Source organism: Haliotis cracherodii, unplaced genomic scaffold (genome assembly GCF_022045235.1).
Source record: "Haliotis cracherodii isolate W230 unplaced genomic scaffold, xgHalCrac1.p SCAF_5, whole genome shotgun sequence".
NCBI classification, from domain to species: Eukaryota; Metazoa; Mollusca; class Gastropoda; order Lepetellida; family Haliotidae; genus Haliotis; species Haliotis cracherodii.
In genome coordinates, this window is record NW_027266308.1 from 64,095,199 (window position 1) to 64,121,356 (window position 26,158).

General features: G+C 39.2%; 1 protein-coding gene across 5 annotated transcripts in view; it reads right to left on the minus strand.

The window, feature by feature from the left end:
• Positions 1-4,544: 4,544 nt before the first annotated feature.
• Positions 4,545-26,158, minus strand: part of LOC139442027 (forkhead box protein N3-like) — a 48,449-nt gene continuing 26,835 nt past the window's right edge. For 4 of the 5 annotated variants that reach the window (XM_071222781.1, XM_071222783.1, XM_071222782.1 and 1 more), the window contains exons 2-8: positions 24,084-24,700; positions 17,754-17,905; positions 13,885-13,940; positions 13,146-13,196; positions 6,680-6,739; positions 6,430-6,502; positions 4,545-6,160 (exon numbers count right to left, since the gene is read on the minus strand). In XM_071222781.1, coding sequence (XP_071078882.1) covers positions 5,731-6,160; positions 6,430-6,502; positions 6,680-6,739; positions 13,146-13,196; positions 13,885-13,940; positions 17,754-17,905; positions 24,084-24,674 — 1,413 coding nt within the window. In that variant the 5' untranslated portion in view covers positions 24,675-24,700 and the 3' untranslated portion in view covers positions 4,545-5,730. The remainder of the gene's footprint in view (positions 6,161-6,429; positions 6,503-6,679; positions 6,740-13,145; positions 13,197-13,884; positions 13,941-17,753; positions 17,906-24,083; positions 24,701-26,158) is intronic. The other variant, XM_071222784.1, reaches the window with a different exon arrangement.

Genomic DNA, 26,158 nt, shown 5'->3' on the forward strand with positions numbered 1-26,158 from the left:
AGGGACACAATGGTGGAGGCTGCAACCTTATGTGTGACTTTGTTCAACACTTGCACTAAACAGACAGATTTATCATCACCTTCATTACAGTGTGGGAACGGCCATTACAAGGATCTTGAAATTTGCCCTCTGACCCCCAAAGTTTATACTTTTGTTTGTCATCATAGTTCATTTTGAAAGATTTACGACTGACCATATTTCCCGGATCAATTTTACTTTTGTTTGTTCGAGATTGCAGACGACCAGAAATCAACCCAACTTCCCCTTTCATTTTTACTAGACCAGTTATACCATGATAGTTGAAATGAAATAGAAATTAAAATTTACAAAGAAAATTATTTAGCTGGGGTAAGAGTATTTGGCGTCACGACATTCATCACTTGTTTGTAAACATTACGCATGGTTGTAGCCACCTATCACAGTGGGGAGCTTTAACTGGCGGCAGCGATAGTATAGAGAGCTCTGCAAACATGCTATCACTGTGAGGAGCTTGTGATGTTATGGCAGTGATCATATTATGATGTCATTGGATTGAGGTCATTGATTGTAGTATTGTGATGCTACCACGAGACTGGAATGACATGAATGGACAAAGTGACAGAAATATATAAACTTATCCGTGAAATCAAACTCTCTTGTATTGTTTCGGTGTTGTCATGGCTGACTTTGATCTGTATGTCTGACTGAATCACATTATTATTTGCACAAGACTCTGATAGTCTACTCTTTACTAAATGTGTATAATGTTCAACATTACCAAGATCTTGATTGTTTTTGTACCTATCAACATTCCTTTCATGTTAAGGAAATCACTTGTATACTTCAAATCATGACATGTCCTCAGGTCTTTGTGTATCAGTAGCGAGCATTAAGATCTGATTTGAATGAGCTTCTTGATCACAGCTTGGTCCAGTCTGGTATAGCTGTGGCATAAAACAACATGCACTCACAAACTAACAACATAACTGAATAATAGTTTGAAAATCTGATCCTTTATTTGGTCTGTGTAGAATATGTACAAATGTACATAGCCACGACATACTGGCATTGCCAGTAACTCGGCTGGCTGACGGACAGACAGACAGACAGACAGCGAGTTGACTGGCCTGACAGACATATTGCACTGGCTACTGAGAACTTGATTAGCAATGATGTCATCGGTATACCATCATCACAATAAGAAATATTCATAAATTTCAAAACATTGTCATTGGCCACAAAATATTCATAAACTCAACATGGTACATTTCTGAAATATCCATGATCTTGATCTATGTTTAACATGTATACTATTCAACATTTGCTAAGGATCAACATAGTCATCTTAAGGTGTGGTCCTTAACACATGTTGAGTAGTATACCAGGTTAAATGGTAATGCAGATGAAGTCATTGCTAGGAATAACCTGTAATGATTTAACAAAATTTGGAGTTTACAACAATGTCATGATTTAAGTGATAAATGTGAAAAATGGAAGCCTTATGCAAGTTTCAATGTCATGTTTCATGAACATGTTACCATGGAAACTAAAATGTACAGGCAGTATGGACATGATTTCGAGTTATTGCACTCCTTATTTTGTCAAACTTTGGCGTAATATCTGGAGCGAGCTGTTTTTTGTCGAACTGGTTTAAGACAACCGTTGCTGTAGAAATTCTTAGAAAAGAAAGCGCAAAACAGCTCTTCCACTGAACACTTTTTGTATAGTACTCATCGGAGGCAGTGATATAATATCATTCAATGTCGGAGTAGGGAAATAAACTGAACAAGGTTAGCTGCAGTCACTCACTAGAATTCATGAACAGATGTTAATGAGCACGCAGAACAGATGTTGTGATTTCAATACCGGAGAATAATAAACGGTAAACAATAACTCTAATATGGTGATGACAAATATTGCACAAAACGACGTAGGCCTGTTAAGCTTTTTTCCCCACTCCGACTGTAACAGTGGCAATAATGTGTCTCGAACCTCTCTACTCCATGTATTTCATCTAGTGTTTTCTCCAACTATTTCCCACAGAGTAGACAAATTACACAGCGTTCCATGTTTCCACTCACTTGCACTAAACACCAATAGAAATGTCAACAATTTGAGCTACATGGGTATGAGATCTTTGAATAAACAAAATAATTTTCCAAATTTAAACAAATTTCTAGATGACAAAACACTGTAGATCTATGCATTGACAAATACCCTGAATTTGTCCAAGAACTGGTGTCAATTCTTGTCATTTACACAAACAAGTACATCCTAAGTTGTCAGCAGGAAGCAAGGTCATCATAACTGGGAAGAGTTATCTCCCTTACTCTACACAAAGACAATTTCTTAAACCTGACCATACAGGCAGCTTAATGTGAAATCACTTGTGTAAACGTACCGAGAAAACACTAATTTTCATTAAGAGTATTATATTAAGGACAGGAAAATATCTCTTGTTCCCTGTCATTTTTTTGCATAGATTTGTTATGAGCCATGACGCAGAAATGTCTTTCCACGATCTTTTGACTTTGCCAAACAAATTTGTGCTTTTACAAAGCATTAAATTGACTCCTAGAAGTAAGCTTATTGCACAAAGAGAGTTACTTGGTTTTGTGAATGCAAATATGCCACTCGCATAGCAACGGTCTAACAATGCTGAGAAAACAATAATTGAGCTTAACATTGTTAATCTCAAAAACAAGTCTATTCCAATAACCATAAAACAGCTAAGACACTAAAACGTTAAAAACATGCATCATGTATCTAAAATACATTCATTTTTCATCAACTTACTTTTTCCGTGTAACAAATGTAAAATAATCGTCAAACTTCATAAACATGTTTCCCTTAATTTACAAATGTAACACATAACTTATAACATAGATTTGAATAAAACTATCCCTTGACTAATTTTAAGACTATAAAGGTCCATATAGGAAAATAGATGAAGAAAATACATATAAAGTATAACTGAATTGAATCGTGTCTGTAAATTGCCTAAAGAGCTACATATTCCATTAAGTTGACAGGTTACAATGCTACAAATGGAAGACATGGATGCCTTTGATATAAAGGGACAGACATCATACAATGTTCACTGGAAGAAGATCTCGTTGATTAAGGCATAATTACCGACTTGACACACGATTAATTAGCTGTTGGCACATTAAACATCACAGCAGCTGCAGACTTCCATGTTCCGAGGTGGACTCGACAGTGAATGTCTTTGACAAGGAGTGAGTGAAATACCACTTTCAACAATATTTCAGTCATATCGCTGTGTGTAGGATTTCAGAGCGCAGATATCAACCACAACACTGACAGACATAGGGTCATTATGGGGAGAAAACCCGCAAGCAAATCCTGGTAGCTAAGAGAGGTAACTCTGCTTTTTGAGTTGGAGCCACTAGGTCAACTGGACTCTCCTTGACAAGAAGGGCCATCCCTATTCTAAATATGTTCACATTAAAATATTACTGCAGAAGCTGTATATTGGATGTATTAAAAAAGAACAGTGTTATTAGATGCAAATGAAACCTGTTTCCCCATGTAAAGACGTTTGGCCTGATAAATTCATATCTCTAATTAATCTTTGTTGGGTCAAATTTTTAGATCTAATTATCAAGTACAAAATACATTTATTGAATGTAGACCGATCTTGTTCTACTAACTAATTTTGTCAAAGACAACACTGACATGACCAGCTGAAACATGTGATGCATTCAATGCGTGCTATCTGGAAGCAATTTGGTCAAGTGCATAAAACAAAATCATAACAAACATAAAATATATATGCAGATATACAGCAAATATTAGCTTGAGCATGCAGTGATGTCAGCTATGGTGGCGATGTGTATCTTCTCAGTTTACTGAAAATACCACATTGGTATCCCCAAAACCATCTCTGAATCTATCTAAAATACAAAATACTAAGTTTAGAATTAGGCATGTTAGTAGCACTGTTAAATGAAATTTTAAGAAAACATATCCTTAAAAGACAAATGACTCGTTGTGGCAATCCCAGCTTTCCTCCCTACCATATACAAGTGCCCATATTTCCATGGAGATGCAGAGCAATTCCCGTTTAGGGTCAGTCTAAGTCACCAAGGTGCCCTGACCATGTATATTCACAACTTCAGTATTTCCTCCACCCAGCACTGAGTGGAACATCAGTACCATCTATAGCACCTACAGTGTCGAAACCAATACCATAAGGAAATAACAAATGTCAGCCAGGTTGCTATGACCATTACCAACAAGGTATAAGGATAATATGTTACACAACTGGTACTATCTGGTGTATATACTATGTATACATACTATGTAATAACCCCACCCCCCTATGACACTGAGCATCCTTGCACCAATACACACCCTCTCCAGCAGCTTTCCCGTGCATTTTACAAGACTAAGTAACAAGCAACAGGAGAGATGGTTTAACTATCTACCAAACTCATCATAATCACATCTTAGTTCTCGCTACCGCTAAACAAAGATCTGAGCACATCCGATTACATCACATCAGAATGACCTTTCATCCGACCAATCAGGATGTTTCATAAACGTGACAGTCGGAATATGTTTTCTTATCTTGCAACCTCGAAAAATTTAAAATGGGGGTATTCAGTTACTGGCGTTATGACTGAATGCAGACAATCTTGGCCATCTATTAGCCCTTCCAGATTATTCTTTTGTTCAGTTTTCAAATTTTTAATCCACTTTTGTCAAAATGTTTCGAAGAATAGTCGCCAGTTTGAAACTACATGTAGTGCCATAAGTATTAGAAAGCTGCCTTCTGATTGGCTAATGTTGACTTCTTGTCAGTCATTCCATTGGTCAGTCAAGTTTGTGAAAGGTTGTTCTGACGTGACGGGATATCCTCAGATCTTTGCTTAGCGATAGGGAGAACTAAGATCTGATTTTAATGAGATTGACTATCTACTAATGAGTTAATGAACAATGGAGTATTAACACTTTAACAAATATCTACAAAGTTGTATAAAACTGTACAAGTGCATCCTGGGTGGCTTGTATCCACATCCCGCAAGGTCATCAAGTTCGCATATGTTATTTTGAAAAGGTCATGACCTTCAGTCAGGGTACCCCTGAGCGTGAGTAAATTTATAGTTTTTATAATTCAGTTCCGCCATCTCTGCTGCCATGATTGGAAACATCATAAAAAGTACTGACTAATGCTACTTGCATGGAAACATGATGAAAATTGGTGTGAAAATAAAATATTTTCCAACTATAAAGAGTCACAAAAACAAAAACATTTTCAATTATCAACAAAATCTCTAACTCCAAACAAAACATAAACCTTGGGATAAACCAGAGCAAATAAATTGCACCTCTCCTAGCAAATGCACCTTAACCAACATATTTCGAGCACCTTTAAGAAAACAAAATCATTTAAAACAATTGGTAAGACTCATTTGCAACACTGTAAATACAGAAAACTCCCCCCTTAAATGTTCAGCAATTCCCCATCCTGTCACTCAGCTTCTTCGAGTCACTGAGTAACTGCTTTGAGTCTTTTATACTGCTCTTGGTTGCATCCCCTGGGATTTAGAATCTCAACTCTGTTGCCCACAAAATACACATGACTTCTCACATCAAGACACCCATGGGTGTTCGTCCGTCCGTCCATCCTTCCCAAGCCATGATAGAATTCTCCATGTAATGTTAAATCTCTTCTGGTATCAAAAGAAATAAGACTGTGCTAAAACCTGAATAAGTCATCCTCCATTAGGAAGAGGACGATCTGGCTTTAAAGTCTGTCTTGCTCAACACAGCCCGAGGGGACCGCCTGGGAGAGTGGGTCATAATTCCCGCCAAGTTCAAGAGAGCGTCTGCTCCTTCTACTATCTTCTTCTGTTCTTCCTCCTCCGTTGTTTTACAGTCTCGGAATCGTTTCCGTTGTTGCGTCGATGTTTCCCCATCGACCTCATCCATGTCACTTCCATAGTCATAGTCGCTATGGTAACTAGGAGAGTCACTCTCTACATCGTCATCTGGGCCGAAGTCATACTCATCATCAATGGATGATACGGGTGATGACGGCATGTAGTCGTCTTCGTCAGGAGCGACCGTTGTTGCACTATAGGTGTGATCCTCACTAGGACTGTTGGTGCAGATGATTGGCCCAGATGGCCGGCGACGTATATAGCCATGATCCCTGTGACAAAAAAGAATGGTGATGTCAACTGGAATTTTTCAAAGTTATTCGAAAAATGGGAAATGAAAAAAATTTAATCCACCCAAGCCTGATAAATGATGATAATTATCATTATTTTTATTTTTATTCAAAGATGGCCTAGAGAAATACATTGTATAGTTAATTTCAGTTTATTTACGTCAGAACCACCTATCACCATGAAAAACATGTATTTGTTAGTGTTTTTCTCAGCTAAAGGCATCACTGCATCACTGGATGAGGAGCATTACCTGAACTTTCTCTTGTACCGAAACCTGGGATCCAGGGAGCCCTCGGAGCCGTCAGACGACATCCCAGATGAATCTGAAACAAGACATGACGATGGGTGATTCCAGGACAAGAACAACAACATATGTTTACCAGATAATCATAAAAAGTCTTTACTTTATGATCAAGAAGAACCAGTTTAATTTGATACAAGATATGATTTGATAAATTCCACTGAAATATATTTTAGGCCAATCAAGGGAGATTACTCACTCTTGCTGCTGAAGCCTTTCAAGGACACCAAGGTGTAGGCTACATCTGTAATTTCGCTATCTGGAAACAAAAATATCACAGTTACAAAAGTTATTTATCTGTAGTAAGTAGGAACATATGAAGGTAGGATAAATAGGATCCATCAGAGTCAAACCATCACTGGTTCATACGATACTTCTGACCAAATCTGATAATCAACAAATATTGAGTATGGAGTATTTAAATAAAACTCCTTCACCAACTCATTGTCGCTGTCTGATTACAATTATTTCCAGATCTATGAAAATTTCCTTCCAAATTTAAAATGGTATTTTTTATTATGCTAAACAGAAACCTCTTTCACCAGGGAAAAAAAGGAATTACTATGGAGATTAAAAAATTTCCTTGTAGTTGACTGTAGTGCCTTATAATGTTGATAATGTACTATCGCATAATGTTCATTACTCATTGCCCACTTGGCTCGGAACCACAGGCTGCCATATTACGATGATGGTCATTTGAGCACAATTGTCCTAATTCACTACATGCACAGCAGATGTCAAAGTGTATGTACTGCCAATCACCACGGTAACAGTCTCAGCAACACTGCAGGAAATGTTCCATATGACATAAAACAACATGGATGGGATACAGCTGACTTGTTATGAACCATTGCCTTTGTCGTCGTGGCGACAGTCAACAAGCACTTGACGGCATGCTGAGTTTGCTTCTAGTTTAGCAGAATGGTTTCAGCATTGAATTTACCACCAGAGATTAATGATTATTTTAATACATCAATAGTATTATCTTATCAGTGTGTAGAGACCTAACCAAACAAAGAGGAGATGCAAGCTGCCTCATCACATGTTTATCTAGGGGATGACATTAAGCAGGCTTCTTGCACGAATCTCTATCACAGATCCCATCAGTTTCGGCTGATGATGTGGATTATTCAGTAACCATAGTTACAGGTATACAAGTTTGATATATCCCATGGAAACGCAAGTAGTGACATTTGCAGTAATTATAATCAAAGATGGGGGGGGTGGAGAAGAGGAAAAGAGAATTGCCCTCTCATATTTCAGTGAGAGACAATAACAAGCACTGAGTGTGATTAGAAAGACTGTCACATTATTGTAGGGTAATGAGCTGGAATGCTGAAAATAAGTAGCTAATTGGTCTGTCCACCAAGTGAAGCTGTATTTGTGGTTTCCTACTAGAGCTGGGAAGGGTAACTCAGGTACCTGGGTTGGGTGGGTACTGTGTAGTCTCTTTCTGACTGTGCACCCATTCCTTCCGATTTTTCATATGGTTGAATAAAGATATAACTTAATTCAACTTCAGTGTATGAATGACCAGATTGTTTAATACATGTATCTACATACTTTTGCCAGGGCTATGCAAAAAATGTTCCCAATCGGATATTTTGAGACATCTCCTGAGACCTACAGTGGGTACCCGGGTAGGGTCGGGTAATAGGGGGTGGGTAATCGGGTAGTAAATTTGGACTGGTCTCAGCCCTATTTCCTACATACAAAATAGATTTCACTGATTGATCCTGTGGGGTAGTTCAGAGAATTATATATTTGCCCTGATCAAAAATATTTGTATTAATTCTGAAGTGCTAATAGATCACTTTTGCCATACATCCATCATACAACACAATACACTAAGATACAGCAAACAGAAACTCTACATGTTTGACCCTGAAAAACACCAGTTCTTTTTTTATATTTGTTACAAAACAGCTGACTGGCCAAGATCCCCCAACTATCTATAAGGAGTGAAATGATACAGAAAGTAGGGCTGGGACGATACACCAAAGAGTGCGAACATGAAAACTTCTTACTTCATGTATTAATATTTCAGAGCAGGTTGAAAAGGAAAAGCTAGCTGAAGACACATGTTCTTTCTTTGCGGCTATTTTAAGCGGTGAACTAATAAGCTAATTAAAACACATGTGATATTTGACTGACAAAAAACGCTGAGGTCATTAAACAAGTAGTAAGTAATTCATTTTAGCATGTGTATCGTCGATACAGAAATATAGACATACCATGTATCGTATCGTATCGTTTCGTGTAAAATCACAATGCACCAGTGCACCATGGTATCGTTTCGCCCTTACCAGCTATCACCCTTAAATCCTTCATTACACCATCACATAGCTAGATGACTGACTCACATGGATTGCTTTCATGTCTTTAACTGGACAAACCTAGGACTTATCGACACCCTGTATCACCACCTCCCAGGTCACGTCTACATGTTAGCAAGAGGCTAGTGTCTATTCATTAAGGCTGGGATTTGTCCCTAATTAAAGAGATAAGGATATTAGGTTTTAAGTCATCAGGAGCCCCATCCCCACCCAAGCATTAAGACCTCTTCCAATAGTAATCAATGGGGCAGTCCCAGTGTAGGCAAGTTGCATGTACACGTCCCCACCTTCACATAGAGTCAGGACAACTCTAACAGCATCCATGTACTCGACCATCTGTATAACAGCCCTCACAACAGGAGTGTAATTTAAAACCCAACAAGACAGTTGGGCAGGTGACCCATAAATGTTGCCTGCCCATCTTCAAAGTTACATTCAGAGTGAGTGAGTGAGTGAGTGAGTTGGGTTTAACGCTACTTTTAACAATATTCCAGTTATATCACGGCATGTCAGCTTAATGTGGGAGGAAAGCGAGAAGTGATGCAGGTCTCAGACGTTTACCACTTCAGTGAAACCCATGAGCACGGGAATGGTGCTGACAAACCCAGAAACATAATTGGGGCGAACCGGGATTTGAACCCACAATCATAGGTTTCTGGCGTGCCCAAGGGACGCAACTCTGCACAGCGAATCGCAGCGCCTTAGACGACTGGGCCACCCGGACCCCTTAGTTACATTCAGACATTATAAATATTGAAAAATGGCGAAAAAGAGACAAATCGCAATTTTGATTCAGTAGAAATAATGCAAACAATTACTTGAAAATCTACCAAGGACTTGTGATAAATTTGAAATAGTAGTCTTAAAAGTATCTGCCCCAACAGTAGGGCAAGGGGAGGAAAATTTCACGCAGCGCGACAGAAAAGTCACGGTCATGCAGGCAGTCAGTTATTTCGTACACTTGTCATGCTTAATATAAATGTCAAATGTCAAATCTATTTTTGTATATTTCCTATTTTATATTATCTTTTATTCATATGATAGAAAAAAACAACATTCCCTGTTAATTTTACGAGATGAGTTATGGTATGTGTATACTATTGCATAGTAACTACCCACATACAAACTATCACTCTTTGTTCAAGTCGACATCATCACACGGTTACTATGTGATGCGACGACAACAAACCCAAACTGCTTGGTGAACAATTCCGACCCTTAGGGTCATAACAATTGATTATTTGTTCCTCAATTTGATTCAGGCTAATAACTCAAAATTTGAGTTGATCCATCTTGTTTCACATGCTCTGGTAGTGATGCATATTTAGCCTAGAGGTATTTTTGTAGATATTAACATGTGATATAACTCCAACAAAAAGCAATTAAAAAAATAAGGTATCGATCGCACTGTACAAATAACCATTTTGATTTCTAAACAAATAATCTTTTTATTTCTAAATTTATATCCTCTCTTCAGACTTATGATATATAAATATGCAGCTTGTGCACCTGACACCTACTGGTGACATTGACTATTGCACCATCCACAAGAGTATATCCTGTTTGACCCATATAGCATATAGCGATAGCATGTTCGATCAGTTCATTAAATGTTTTAATCACTAAGGGTGTCACTACAACAAATACTCCTATATACAGACTCCCAGCATACCAGGGAACCTCATAAACCTTTGTCATATATTGATGGTGTAGGCTGCAGACACGATGGCCGCCTCACCGACATAGAAACAGCACAAGGCTCTAACAGTTTTTTGTGCTTTGATGAGGATGGACACTTCAGAGGTTTCTTTTATTGATCTCACATCTATTATGAATCTCAAACACGCAGAGTGCTCATGAAGTCAAGATACTCACCTTGACTCTAAGTCATTTACAACACTATTTCTGCCAATTCAAAAAAGCATTCATGCAGGAAAAATAACAAAACATGAAACAATCTATCAATGAAATTTGCTAAGAAAATCATGTTCAAAAAGCCACATTGTAAGAAGCATCTATTCCTTTTCCACCAGTTTGTCTTCAAAAAACATAATCATATCCATCCATGAAATATGTTAAGAAAATCGTGTTCAAAAAGCCACATTGTAAGAAGCATCTATTCCTTTCCACCAGTTTGTCCTCAAAATACTGAATAGATGACAGGACAGCAGCAGCCATTAACCTCCAAAGGTCTCACTAAACACCTACATTGATTATTAATAACTTCAAGAAATATTCAGCACACCAGCAGTTTTGTACAAGCGTTACATTTACCCATTTAGCTAATCCAGAAGCTATTGGTGTTTTCTGAGAAATGTATTGATTTGTGCATGAAATGCTGTGTCTCCTGGATGGGATCTTCGCAATGATTACGCTTCGCTGGACACCTAAAAACCATTTCCCATTTCATATTTACTCTTTGAGACACCACAAGTTCCCAGTTGGCCATGCAGACTGCAGATGTTTGGGGTCAGATGGCCACACTGTGTGAGAAGCAACTATGTTATTACGCCAATTTTAGCAATATTCCCACAATATCATAGGTCTGTCTGATAAGAGGGCTGATACCCATGTGTGGAGGTGAACCGAATCTACATGACTCCCTACCCAGCCACCCAGTTAGCGATGGAGTGTCCCTCTGTAGGGACATGGTCTACGTGGCTCTCTACCCAGCCACCCAGTTAGCGATGGAGTGTCCCTCTGTAGGGACATGGTCTACGTGGCTCCCTACCCAGCCACCCAGTTAGCGATGGAGTGTCCCTCTGCAGAGACATGGTCTACGTGGCTCCCTACCCAGCCACCCAGTTAGTGATGGAGTGTCCCTCTGTAGAGACATGGTCTACGTGGCTCCCTACCCAGCCACCCAGTTAGCGATGGATTGTCCCTCTGTAGAATGGAGTTGCATGGATTATTGCTCACACAATCAACAAGGCTATAGATCAGCAGCTTATTTGTGTAAAATACATCCCCCCCCCCCCCCCCATATATTCAAAACCCAATTACTTTCAATTAACCTGTGTACAGATACACATGCATTATATGAAATGAAATATAAAAACAGCACACGTAAATACCCCATGAAGCTTTTTCAGCATGCGTACAAAGAAGCTAATTTCCGAAACACAATTACGAGCTAATTTACTTTCCAAATCAATAATATATATTTAGAACTGTTATATACATCTAAAAAATTATTCCATTTTTTGTAAATCTTGTGTACTCATTCTGGGAAAAACCCAATAGAGTGATGAATAGATGAGTGAAAAAGTATTGGTCACCCAATGAAAAATGTAAAAATTCAATTAACATAGCAACCTTCGAGTGAAAATTCAATTGCTCTGTAGCTCTGGTATTGACTAGGTAATTGTATACACAGAAGGAATTTGAAGGGAAGTCAAAATTTGGGTAAGACTTGACGAGCCAGTCCTTAAGGACATTTATGTCCCCATTAAATTCTTGATTCCTCTCTTCAAAAGCCTTTTAATCGAGTTTCAGTTGATATGACACTAAGAAGGTAATGAATGAAAAGTAAAACTGAACGTCAATAACTATTTCCGAGTCCTACATTGAGGAACCATGTGTTCTCCAATATTCCTGTCCGCGATGGACAGATACCCGCCACAACAACCGGGCATACATAGCAACCTTTGCTGTTTCGGTATTTTCCTGCGAATCAATGAAACCGTAGCTTCCAGTGTTTTCACAGTTTCTGACAATCAATAATCACTGATATCATCTGTCGTCATACACAATTTGTGCTTATCATCCATGCGCTACCCGAGGTGTCATCCCGTCTATAATGGCTGCATAGGTCATCAGACGAGTAATGGGGGATACACGTTTGTCATAATTGAAATTGATACTGTTTGCTGTCACACTCAACATGGTACATCCAGTGATATGCCGGATAGAGAGTAATACCTGACAGTGTTCTTTCATCTCAGAATAATGACAACTGTCATCATTTGAGTTCAGTAATAGGTTAGAGGTTAATAAATACTTGTATCAATTGACCAGTGAAGATGTGGGGTAGAATAGGTCTTCAGCAACCTAACCTTGCCATAAAAGGGGACTATGCTTGTTGTAAGAGGCGACTAACGGGTGGTCAGGTTCACTGAGTTGGTTGATGAATGTCATCAATCTCAATTGTGTGGATCAATGCTCATGATGTCAATCACTGGACTCGATTATTTACAGACCGCCGTCATATAGCTGGAATATTGCTGAGTGCAGCGTTAAACAACAAACAAAGTCCATGTAGCTTATCATGTTTCATCATTCAACTGATACATGGTGACTAAGTGACGTCATAACTTGAGAGGAACTTACCAATATCGGAAGCTGTCTGTGCTAATCTCTTACTGAGAAACGGGAAGAGATCTGAAGAAAAGACAAATGCCAACATCTAGTAACAAAACAGGGTACAGGTCTTGTGTGATAGCCACAGAAAAACAAACCAAGTATCACATTATTTCCGATCTTGGCGATAAACATCAGCTTAGGTTGAAGTTGAGAAAATATACAAAACAGAACAATGGCATGCAAGAATATCTGGGAGACAGAGGCAAATGAAAACACAACTGTGTATGGCGCTAAAGCAATCACTACTCTTGTAAAGGAGTGTACCGATACTGCGAGAAAGATATCATGTTCACAAAATAGAGTTGATGCCATTGGAATATATTTAGTATACAGAAGAATTTATGCAATGACTAGCTGTTCAGATAATCCTGCTTGAGGAATAATGGATGCTCAACGAGGACAGTAATTGGAACGGAAAGGTGAGGGCTGATGCCAATGACACCAAGAAATTCTTCATAATCCCAAATTTGATCGTATATTCCTTAGTATTTCTGAGTGTATCAAGTTTTCCCAAGCCAAGATAAGAGACCTATCAAATCTCGTGCATAATTATGGGAAGTTTCATGATGCACATATATTGCCGAAGATCCCTACTGTATGGAGTCAGTGATATGTACCACAATACTGCTGTATCGTTACACTCCTATCCCAGTAGCAGTAGCAGCAGCAGCCGTGACATGACGTGACCTCTACAGTAACTACTTACGAGGTGAAATTGTGTTGGGTGCTGATCGAGGGGACAAGGGAAAGGGCCGATGGCAACTGAAATGAACAAAAAATACATTTTGTATATGCACAATCAGTTTCTAAAAATCATCATAAAGGTTGATAGTTCTAAATGTACCTTGTAAGAAATACAGTAAGCATTTGAGTGAGCTTCGAACAGCATTTCAGTATTTTCAACACTGCGAGCCAAGTTAAGGCATAAGAAAGCCACCAGTGACACAAGCTGTTCATGAATTCAAATGTGGTGCAGACAAACCAAAGATTTTCAGGAAATGGGGTTCAAACCCGGAACAAGTTGTCCTGGCAGCATAGGGATGCAACACACCAACCATTGTCCCAGTAATATATTTCCTGGGTTCTTGACAAAAAAAATACAAAGTTCCTGTAATTAAACTAAATATATTCTTACAGTACGTTACACTAGACCATATTTCATTACTTCTCAGGATCCTCATTTTTCCTAACAGGACCCTTAAAATATTAATTGTGCTTGACCACTAGTTTTGTAGGTCACGGTAAAACCCTGTACTTCCCTTGTATTCAGTGACAATGAGAGTTCATACCTAAAGGCAAGATTTTAAATTTTTGTTTTGAATTTTTATATATTCATAAGCACACCCACGGAACATAATTCTTGACATCTCATAAAATATGTTTGTCTGCATAATCTGATAGTCTGATCTTTGTGATCGCCTCCATTATAGGCTGTGTGGACCAGCCTCCTACACTGTAACTACGCGCCTTCCAATACCACTTAAAGATATTCATAAAATTCAATTACCGCAGTGACATTGTGACGCCATCAGAGAGCTCATTATTAACAAGCCTGCATTGATTGCGTATCTTCCCTTAATCTAGCCGGTCCAAGCCACATTAGGCTTTCCCTATCCCCCTTCGATTGATTGGTCGCTCACCAGACAACAGCTTCACTTCAGTCCAGCAGTAAATTTTGGTATTCATCACTACTGCCATGCTGACAATTGCAAAAACACTGTGCCACATGACGGACATTCAATAAATACGTGCTTCACATCGATGACACTGTCCTGGCTCATATACACACTGGAGGTATTTAATTTTGCAACAGCTACTCCAGCCATGATTGTCTGGCACAAGAATTGGGCAGTGTCATCACCTTCAAGCATTGTGTGGTTTCTATGGCAACTGCAATACCATGATGGGGAAGTGAAATATGTGTATTAAAATGGCAGCAGGTTCCCACTTTCGCTTCAGAAAATTCATCAATAATGCTTCAACCTCCCAATAAAAGAGGCCTGATTACAAACCCTTCATCTCCATGTGGGCAAATCTACATGTCATACATTAGGCCCTGTCTCAAAAAGGCCTGTTCGCTTCACAAACTATCACTAGGAAAACAAAACATAACAAAAAATGCCAGCATATGAACAAATTGAATGTTGTACATCAAAAATAAATATTACAGGGATTTACCTGTGTATCTATTTGATAGTAAACAGACAGTTTTAGAGAAAAATTTTTTTTTTCTATAAGCTTAGTTTGTTCACCCAAATCACGACCAGATTCTCAATCGGAGACAAAAAGACATGGTTTGAATAAAATGGTGTTCTTGCTCCTCCCACAACTATTCCTTGGAGACGAACCGACCTGAGAGTGCACACTTCATGATGTACTTAACCATTGTTAAGTTAACATGGCTATCTTATCTGAGCCTCCCTACACAGTAATGTGTAGCAAGTCAAGGGGTGTTTTATTTAAGGCAAATTGTGAATTTTTATCAACTCAAGTGTTGACTCTACTCCAGAAGCATGCTCATCTGATCCACAGATGGCCATGTGTACAGGCGGACCCAGTTGGAGGTCCTGTACAATGACTCCACTCTTTCGTCAGATACTCTCTATACTGCCCCATGATCTCCTATACTGCCCCATGATCTCAATACTGCACAATGCTCTCCTATACAGCCTAATGCTCTCAATACTGCCCAATGCTCTCCTATACTGCCAAATGCTCTCAATACTGCCAAACGCTCTCCTATACAGCCAAACGCTCTCCTATACAGCCTAATGCTCTCAACACTGCCAAATGCTCTCAATACTGCCAAATGCTCTCCTATACTGCCCAATGCTCACCTATGCTGCCAAATGCTCTCAATACTGCCCAATGCTCTCCTATACAGCCCAATGCTCTCTATACTACCCAATGCTCTCCTATACAGCCCAATGCTCTCAATACTGCCCAATGTTCTCCTATACTGCCCAATGCTCTCAATACTGCACAATGCTCTCAATACTGCACAATGCTCTCAATACTGCCCAATGCTCTCTTATACGGCCCAACACTCTCAATACTGCCCAACACTCTCAATACTGCCCAACACTCTCAATACTGCCCAATGCTCTCAATACTGCCTAGTGCTCTCAAGTCTATCTCCACACTACCACATACTTCCCTATACTGATGTATGTCTCCTATGCCTCAAATCATAGTCTTTTATTAGTTTTAAATGATCTTTAACACGGATCTACTTCTCAAAACTGTCTCAAACATTCCCTTCCACTCTTGGGAGGACATCCAATGAGTGTTCCTGCTCATTCAATAAATACCTCCAAGCAATAATGCTTGTTACAGAAAACAACACTTGAAAAATGTTTTTTTAATGTTTATGATCATCTTGTATGAGCAGACCCCTTAAGGTAAACACATGACAAATACACGGGTAGCCCACAAGCTCTGGGTAAACACGACAGATACAACATGCACGGGCACGTTGGGATGATCTGAATAGAGGTGAAAGATTGAGAGGAGGCAAGGTGAGTCGGGGTATTGGAGTTTGAGGATATATGACGATACACTTTCTAACCCCCTCCTGACTTGTGTAAATACATAGTCCCTCAGCCATGTTTGACAACGATGATGTCTTGCTCTCTCAAACAATGTCGGCAAAGCATTCTGGGTCATGAGATTGTCATGGCAACACATAGTCAATTTTGGCAAATTGTTCAGTAACAAATAGCTGTTTTGCTAGAACCTAACTGAGCATCACGTTTCTTGAAATTTTGGATTACTTTTCAATATTATTTATGACCCCAATTCTTCGTGATTACCAACAGGAAGCAGTGATGTTCACGAGGCTGGCACTTAGTTATGTATGTATCCTGGTTCAAACCAGATCACAAGGTGTGGCCTGGGGACTGCATGTTTGACTGGGAGTGGAAAGAGCATGTTTGACAGATAGGAGGCTGCATGTTTGACTGAGACTTGAGAAGAGATGTTTGACTGTGAGTGGAGACTGCATGTATGATTGGGTGTGGAAAAGACATGTTTGACTGTGAGTTGAGAATACATGTTTGACTGGGACTTGAGCAGATATATTTGGGGAGTGGAGAGCATGTTTGACTGGGACTGGAGAGCACATGTTTGACTGGGAGTGGAGAGTACATGTTTGACTGGGAGTGGCGAGTACATGTTTGACTGGGTGTGGAGAGTACATGTTTGACTGGGAGTGGAGAGTACATGTTTGACTGGGAGTGGAGAGCACATGTTTGACTGGGAGTGGAGAGCACATGTTTGACTGGGCGTGGAGAGTACATGTTTGACTGGGAGTGGAGAGTACATGTTTGACTGGGAGTGGAGAGTACATGTTTGACTGGGAGTGGAGAGCACATGTTTGACTGGGAGTGGAGAGTACATGTTTGACTGGGTGTGGAGAATACATGTTTGACTGGGAGTGGAGAGTACATGTTTGACTGGGCGTGGAGAATACATGTTTGACCACTCAGTTCTGTTCGTCGCCTCTTAAGGTAAACATGGACTGCTGAAGACAAATACTCCCCCGGAACGTTGACCACTAACTGTATGTATACATACCCTGGGGGAAGCACTGGGAGCTGCATGTTTGACTGCGGGGACGACATCATCTGAAGCTGGTGATACGGATGATATGGTGTCTTTCGTAGCGCCTGCAACAGGTTTGGTCGGAAGTCGGGGTCGATGCACCATAGTGAACCTTTACCAATACTCTGAAACACAAAACAGTCAGCATCAGATCACCACCATCAACCGTCACTCATGCAGTGATCGACATGAAGGGACCCCTAAATCTGTAACCTCTAAGATTAGGGGTGTGACATGACGCCTTGACTTTCATGCTGAATTCTGAACACTGGCATGTTGTAAAAAGCCGGCAACTTAATCAAATATCAAAACTCATCAAAATGGCAAATTAGAACTAGTCCTGGTGATACCTTAACTATTGTGTGGCAGCTTGGCTAGGACTATGGGAATAGGGCCAATATCTAACGCTGGGTATAGGTGTATTTTATGCCAATGCCCTTTTGATGCAAATGTATTTAATATCGATACTAACTAAACAATTCACTACCTCAGAAATGTTTATATTTGGACAGGGGGAGAGAGGGGGGGGTGTTCACAGGTGGCATGCAGAAAATTAAGCACATTAAATTGATTAATTGCAGGTCAATATAGATAATTTCATCTATACATTTTATTATCGATATATTTTATTATCGATATATCAAAGTATTGTCACACATCCGAGTCAATCCTAAAATTTCCAATCAATTTCCCTATATGCCACCAATGACATGGATCAGCGCTTGATTTTTATGACAGTTGCAGCGTTTTAAAATATTCACTCACTCAATACGTAAGCATGTCATACTGCTGTAACTTGCTAAGTAATTTCTTTAGCTTCTGGGCCTTCCATGTTTAAATCATCCAATAAACTGTTTTATTCCATTGATACAGCCATACAATGTCTTATAATATATCAATAAAATGTAGTATTTGATAAAAATATAAATCAATGAACACTAACAATGATTGCCATACTTCATTCATTACCTTTTGTAAAGACAAATGGCTTCATTGATTCGGTACTAAACTACATATTCAAATCAATGAATCCCAAGAGAGCTGTTGAATGTATGCGTGCAAAACCTAGGGTTACAGTGGAGGAGACACTCAATAGATCCTCCTCAACTAAATCCCTGCATGTAGGAACAGATGAGAGCTCTGATAAATAATTGATATTTATCCAAGCAAATGTTACCATCAGTAAGAGTTATCTATTCATGACCCTACTACAGGACACAGCCGCACCAGCCATGCGTGACTCTTGACCTATCATCAGTACACCACTGATGGGTTATACTCGACTGCAGCATAACTCGGAAATCAACACTTTAATGACCAATTTATACCACAGACCTGGCAAGTGGTATTGTTCTTGGGAGAGACATTTCAGCATGGTGTGAATAGGGGCACCCGTCTGACCAGCATTCACCCTCAGGCATGATGGTGGCTGCTTAAATATGACCTCTTACGACTGAAGGCTACCAGTTGCCAAGGCAACTACCAAGCTAGCATTTTCTCCCACCTGCCATTTTTAAAATCCATCATTGTCACTTGAAACTGGGCCTGGGGGTTTTCATGCTGGAAGAAAGGCTCATAAAGATCGGGACATAGGGAACGCGCGTGGCTTCGTACACTTTTGTTGAGTAAAGATTCTATACCAGGTGTTGTTTTACGCCTTGTACATGAATGGTATCATTTTCATGTTGCGGGTCCTACTCAATATCACAAATATACCTAGTACCTAGGGTCTGTCTTTTTTCTATATGTAAAAAAATTATCAACAGGAACTAAGTTAGTTTAATCACACAGAAATATTGTTGGTCAACACAAAATTTTCAGGAAACAAAATAAAAAGTCCTCATGTCATTTCGGACTAGTGGTTACGTTACATAACTAGATTTGAGGATAAAAGTCACGGACTAGTGGCTTAGTGACAGTGTCTATCCCAGGGTTTCTCCTATGTCCCACATCCCAAAATAGAGTAAGGTTGTTTTTGTTTTTTTTATACATAACTGCTTTAACTGTAAAGAACTGTTACAAATGTAAGCTAGTTTTATAGAATAAACAAAATTACTAGATGTAATCTAGGCAGGGTGACATGTGCATCTACTATACACATGGAGTAGATGACACAGAACAAATATAGTGCATCCCAGGGGACACACAATAATGTTTAATGTACCAAATTCTTGACAAGAAAATTCCTGTAAAATCTTACCATACAGTTATCTTCACCATTTCCTAACTTCACATGAGCCTTTTGGTAAGGACCCTTTAAATCCAATATCAGGGTGTCCCATGAACACCTAGTGTAGTAGGTCAAAGTAAATTCGGTTTAAGTTGAAAATGCAAAAAGAAACGGTCAGAGGCTGCAGATTAAGGTTAGTTTGGAAACGGGAGGGTCACAAATTTAAGGGCTTCAAAATAACACAGTCTGTTCCCAAAACAGAAAACTTTCTGTTTCTTAATAATAATTAAAGCTAGGATAGATATAAGGGCAAAACAAAATTCCCATCCCCAAAGTGGCTGCCCGCTGACTATGAAGTGTTGGTGTTTAATACTGACACTTGTTGGAATTTTGTTGAGACTTGCTGTTCCTATCCTTCTATTCTAGCAGTATTCTCTACTGATAATTAAGGCCCTTCATCTCACTGCAGCTTTCTCATGTGTGATATGTATATGATAATTTGCCAAGTCATCTCTCATACCAGGGTGATAAGGGGCCTCACAAGAGCTGATTACAAGCAACTATAGGTCGCATCTTGCTTATCCCTCAGAAACATGATCATTCCTAACCCGATGTAAAGTTACACCAGAAAATAGGAACATGAGATAATCTGAGACTGTGGCCTTTTCTAACCTTTAGCATGCGACCTCCGACCCCCTTGTCATAACTGATATATATATATATACATAGAGAGAGAGAGAGAGATGTGGCTTAGTGCACCACACTCAGGTTGTGTTAGGCTACACAGCTACACTTCAGCGCTATTATTCTGATAGATGAGAGAGTAAAATTTATATATATTATCACTTATGCATTCATTGCTACCTACTGTTCAATCCTTCTTTGATTTGAATGAGTGAATGTGACACTCAGTGATGTTTCAGCTACATTTGGTTGCCTGTATTTATAAGTCTGAGCCAGTGATTGATCGTATGAGTGAAGTCCCATCAGGCCATGGTGACACACTATCAATGAGTCGATACAAGTCGATACATTTAGTTGTCTCACACGTCAAACATTGGTTACTGGGGATCATTTCCAAATCCGAAATCACCTCAAGGTGTCAATTAAGATTATCAATAAACTTTTGCAATTCTTACTATGCTGAAGACATTTTTTTTCACCATAATCATGCAACTACAAAATCAAAAATATACTCCTAAAAAAAAAGAGCCTACTTTGTCACATGGCGATAGTTAATCTGTCACAAGGTGACAGATTAACCATAGTCATATGAAAAAATCAGGTGTTCTTAATTTTTTTTGAGTAGTCCATTAACATATAGTAACATTATTTTCCATTTCAATCAGAAATTGGTCCTAACTTCTAATTTCTAATATAATAGATTCTTAAAAATATATATATATATATATATATATATATATATATACCGTATTCGACATAATAAGCGCCCCGCCCTAATAAGCTCCCACAGCGATATTTGCTAATATATTGGCTAGTGAACAATCCCAATTAGCATCCCTTCCGATTGATCAATGTACACATGACTTATTTATTCGCATATAATACACAGTCGTGTGTTATATGCACCCTTAATATGGGCAATTAAATTCTGGAAAAATATATCTGTCGTATAACAGTTTAGGCTGTCAGCATAAACCACGAAATTTATCTTTTAACTGGTTTTTTTTCACCAAAATAATATTCTAATAAGAGCCCCCATTTCCAATTTTGAGAGCGCCCTGGGTGCTTATTACGTCAATACGGTAAGTGAAAAAAGCCTGCAGTAATGCTCAGATTTACTGATAATTCTTCCTTCCCTTATTTAGCTGTTCCCCGGGGATAATTGGGAAATAACATGGGGGCTTAGTGCTTTAGTCTATTGAAAATGTTGATTGTTCTAATTTATGGTGCAACTTAGTCAGCAATTAGACATACAGGTAAATCAATTGTTCACAATGGCTATTAGTGTTCACAACACTCAACAGGAACGCTCGGCCGTGTGCTTCAGATATTGATATGACATTACAACAACAGGGACCAATCGGCAAATCTTACAATGTATTTCCGTTTGGGCCACTCAAGCTGTCGACAGCTTCCTGACACTTCCACAATGTGTCAATACTGACCACGTTGTGAAACACGGACTTTGATTGTGACTAGTCACCCATCTACAATCACAGCATGTCATGTCACCAGCATGCTCCCTCGCAGAACGCCTATGTTCCTCATACAGCCGAGATCACAGTTGCTGAGTAGACAAACTGTTCAAAGATCCTCGGCATGTCTCGATAACACCTCCGAGCACGCTGCCCTGTGTAGTGCTTAATCAATGAATGATGGACAAAGGTGAAAGATTAGTGCATTGATACCCCAGGTATGAGGTCTTGATGGGATAATTGCCTGGATAAACCAGATTTCATGGCCACAATGTACAGTCAATGTAAGGAGAGGCAAGGTGTGTGTGAATGTATACATTTCAGCTCCAGGTATTAACTGCAAAGTATATCAACATGATCAAAACAGGAAGTAGATATTAACCTCCTGCAATTAGCTAAGCCTGGCAATTAGCTATGTGCTAGCTTTCTCTAGTATTTGAAATAAAAAAATTGTCAATCTAGCATTTAAAACCTAGACTTGCACAAGTCTTAGGCAATAATTATTAGTTTAAATCATAATTTCTAGACCATATGAATAAAATAAAATATCAATAAAATATCAATCTTTTAGAATAAGAACAAGTTTTCTCCATAAAAAACTGGCATCCTTGGTCCGCTTATCCAGACTTGCCTATCATAAGGACAGAATTTCTACACAAAAATGGACAGTGCAGTGCAAGGCTACTAAAAACCCTGAGGTGATTGAAAAAACAAAGCATCATAATTCATCAATATTGATACTATGTTGTAATGTGGACGATAACAGTTAAACGCGATTTCATCATCCATAGGCTCTTTAGATGCAACAATAACAAGATACACTACATCAATGTCCACGACATGTTGTGCAAGTCAATGGACGCAGTCAATTGTATCCCATAGCATAATGCCAGATGGCCTTGTTTGTTGTCAAACTCCACACTCAACAATATCCCAGATCTATGACGGTGAGCCTGGACCAGACAATCCAGTGGAAGATATTGTGAGGAACGATCTACATCATCCAAGTATGACACGCCATCAACCAAGTTAACAAGACCGACCAGCGTTAGAAATTGGCACTAGTCCTAAAGTCCTTGCCAAACTGCCACATGGTAAAGGTTTCAGAAGGAACTAGTAGAATTTTGCCCTTTTATGGGTTTTGCTATATGTTATCATCATAAGGACTAGTGGTGGAGACTGTTAGTTTCTAACCCTGCTGACCACCCGATCTATTGGTCACCTCTTACAACCAGTATAGGTTGCTGGGAACCCGTTCTAACCCACAATGGCCTTGACCAGACAGACCGGTGGTTGACAGCATGAGCACATTCTTGCTGGGCATAATGACACAGCCAGTCTGCATATTCTAGTCAAGGAGCCTTTCCACAAATGTGATCCTAATGCACCAAGTCAGACTTATAATTGTCGCTTTGTGGAACTGCTCCCTTGACCCTAACCTGACCATCGCGTATTGCGATATGTATTGCAATATCTTGGGAGCCAAAGTGATTGACATGCAGATCCTATTTTATATTAAGTCCAAGTCGAAATGGTCAGTCGTTGCCATTTTGTAGTCATGGATACAGGGGAGATAATAGTCGAGAGTGAAATCACTTTCACGATTCCGCCGTTTTGATAGTCATTTTCAAGGGAAATATCATTGAATCAATTTTAGTACTGAATTTAGGTCAAGCGATGCAAACGAAACTCATTATATACCAATATTCCAATACGTATAGTTTGAAAACAATTTGCGGTATACTGGTATACTGGTCATACTACGCAGTCTTAGCTGATATAATAATACCTGCATCTCCATATATCCAGTAACTACGTTTATAACGAACTAACGGATATAATGGAATGTGTTTTGGTCCTGCCCATTTGCTGTATATATGCTTAAAACAAACTATGGTTAGTGGTCGCTTTGAGTTTGTTATAATCGTTTACTGTAAATGTTTTTTAAATACCAAAAATGTCAGCAACACTTACCTGACCCTTATCCTTTTCCACTTTTTTAAAGCATTTGTTAAGTGACAAGTTATGCCGCACAGAGTTCTTCCAACCAGTCGGAGCATTTTGGAAGTACGGAAAATGCGTAAGTATCCAATTGTAAATATCCTTCACAGGGAGCCTCTTGATCGGTGAGTCCTCGATGGCCATGAATATCAAACAACTGAATGAATATGGCGGTTTGCTGTTTATATGTTTTTGAGGATTGTATGGAACATGTGGAGGATGAGCTTGTGAAAATCCTGGCGTCAGCTTGCCTGCTTCCCCATTTTCCTTCTGTCCATCCACCTCATCTGCCCCCTCCCCTGCGTTGATGTTCTTCAGCAAATCACTGTCCTGTAACCATGACAAACTTGTCAGCTCGTCATCCTCCTCAACATCTAGTTTTTCGGTCCGCAACTCGGCGAAACAACTACTGCTCAGTGGATCAGCCTTCATCTCATCCTCGGAGTCCGTCAGACACTGTAATGCTTTAGATAGGGCACTTCCAGGGAAACTCTGGCTCAAACTGTTGACAAGTCTCTGCCTCATAGAGGCATCGCTCTCGTCAGCACTCTTGCTGGGAGCCATGATGTTATGTTGTCACCTTGTCTGGCCTGCAACAAACAAAAGCCAATTTTCATCCACTATAAATATAAACACTTGGTACTTGTTTAATTTGATTCTCCGATATTTTTCATGTTTCTCACCTTTAGATAACGTGATGTTATGTCCCCCACCCTTCATAGAGATGTCACACCTTCAATTGTTGTTAATTTTACTGATATCGACATCCGATTCTATTTTCAACAGATGTATTAAAAACAATAGTTGGTCAACCAATATGGAAATGTCTTTTAAAAGATATTTGAAATAACAGTTCATTTTCATATAATGAAAATTATAGAGAAATTATCTGTTGTTGGAAATTAAATTATCTCAAAGAACCTGAATATATCATGGTAAACCAAAATAATGCCACCTGATTGCTTTTTTCATAGCTTTACAAATATTCAAAGTGGTAACATGATTAGTTGATGTTACTAACATTTGGAAGTCATTTATACACTGGGCAACTTAAGCCACTAGCTTGAGCTAGTCAACTGTTTTGGTCACAAAGCCTGAAAATGACAAATGATTTGAATGTTGTGTTCCTCCACACTGGAGAATGCATGTTGTCCACCTAATTAATTAATGTCAAGCTGGTCAGACCAAATGCTGGAATTGGTGAATTTAAAACCTAATGTTTGAGCCCCAAAATTTACTGTTATCCATGTTTGGGAATTCAGGCTCCTAAACCCCATGAAAGCAGCCCCTGGCATCACTGATTTACAGGGACAATATGCAACATGTCACACCTCCTTAGGCTCCAGTGTCCATGTAAGTGGCAGTAGTCCTCCAGCACAGTTGACTGGCTACGGTGTCAGGGGACAGACCTATACAATCTACAGGGCACCTGCTGGTGAAGAGGGATGAGTCTTTCACCTGGCTCACAATGGGGCTGTATGCTCTATCTCCATGGTGACGACCCTTACACAAATACGCTCCCTTACCAGATGCCACCCTCCTGGATGAGATGCTTGGCATACCGGGAGGTACGCTGTCGCACTTCAAGCCAACTTACAAAATACATGACAGGCGTCATACTATCAACATAATTTGAGTCAAACCTATTTTTAATGTATTTTCTGCTTATTCTGACAGCTGTGCCACTCTATCCCGAGATAGTTTACAATTCAATAAATGTCTATGTGAAAACGTACATGCACTAAATGTTGCCATGGAAACAACCACAATCAATGTTATATAAAACAGTCATCCCAATTCAGTTACTGTGGCGTGACTAAAACATCACTAATACCCCGGACCCGTCTAGTGTGTCAGTAGCTTCAAATTAAATAATGAATATGGTTAGGGTTTGAAAAATTCATTAAAAAATGGATAATTAATCAAAACAATTCATTTTCTTTTGACTGCATCCGTCCATATGACACAGATTATATGTACTAAGTTTGAGATAAATCCACTGAATAGTTTATGAGAAATCATAACAAAGTTTTCGGACGGACGGACAG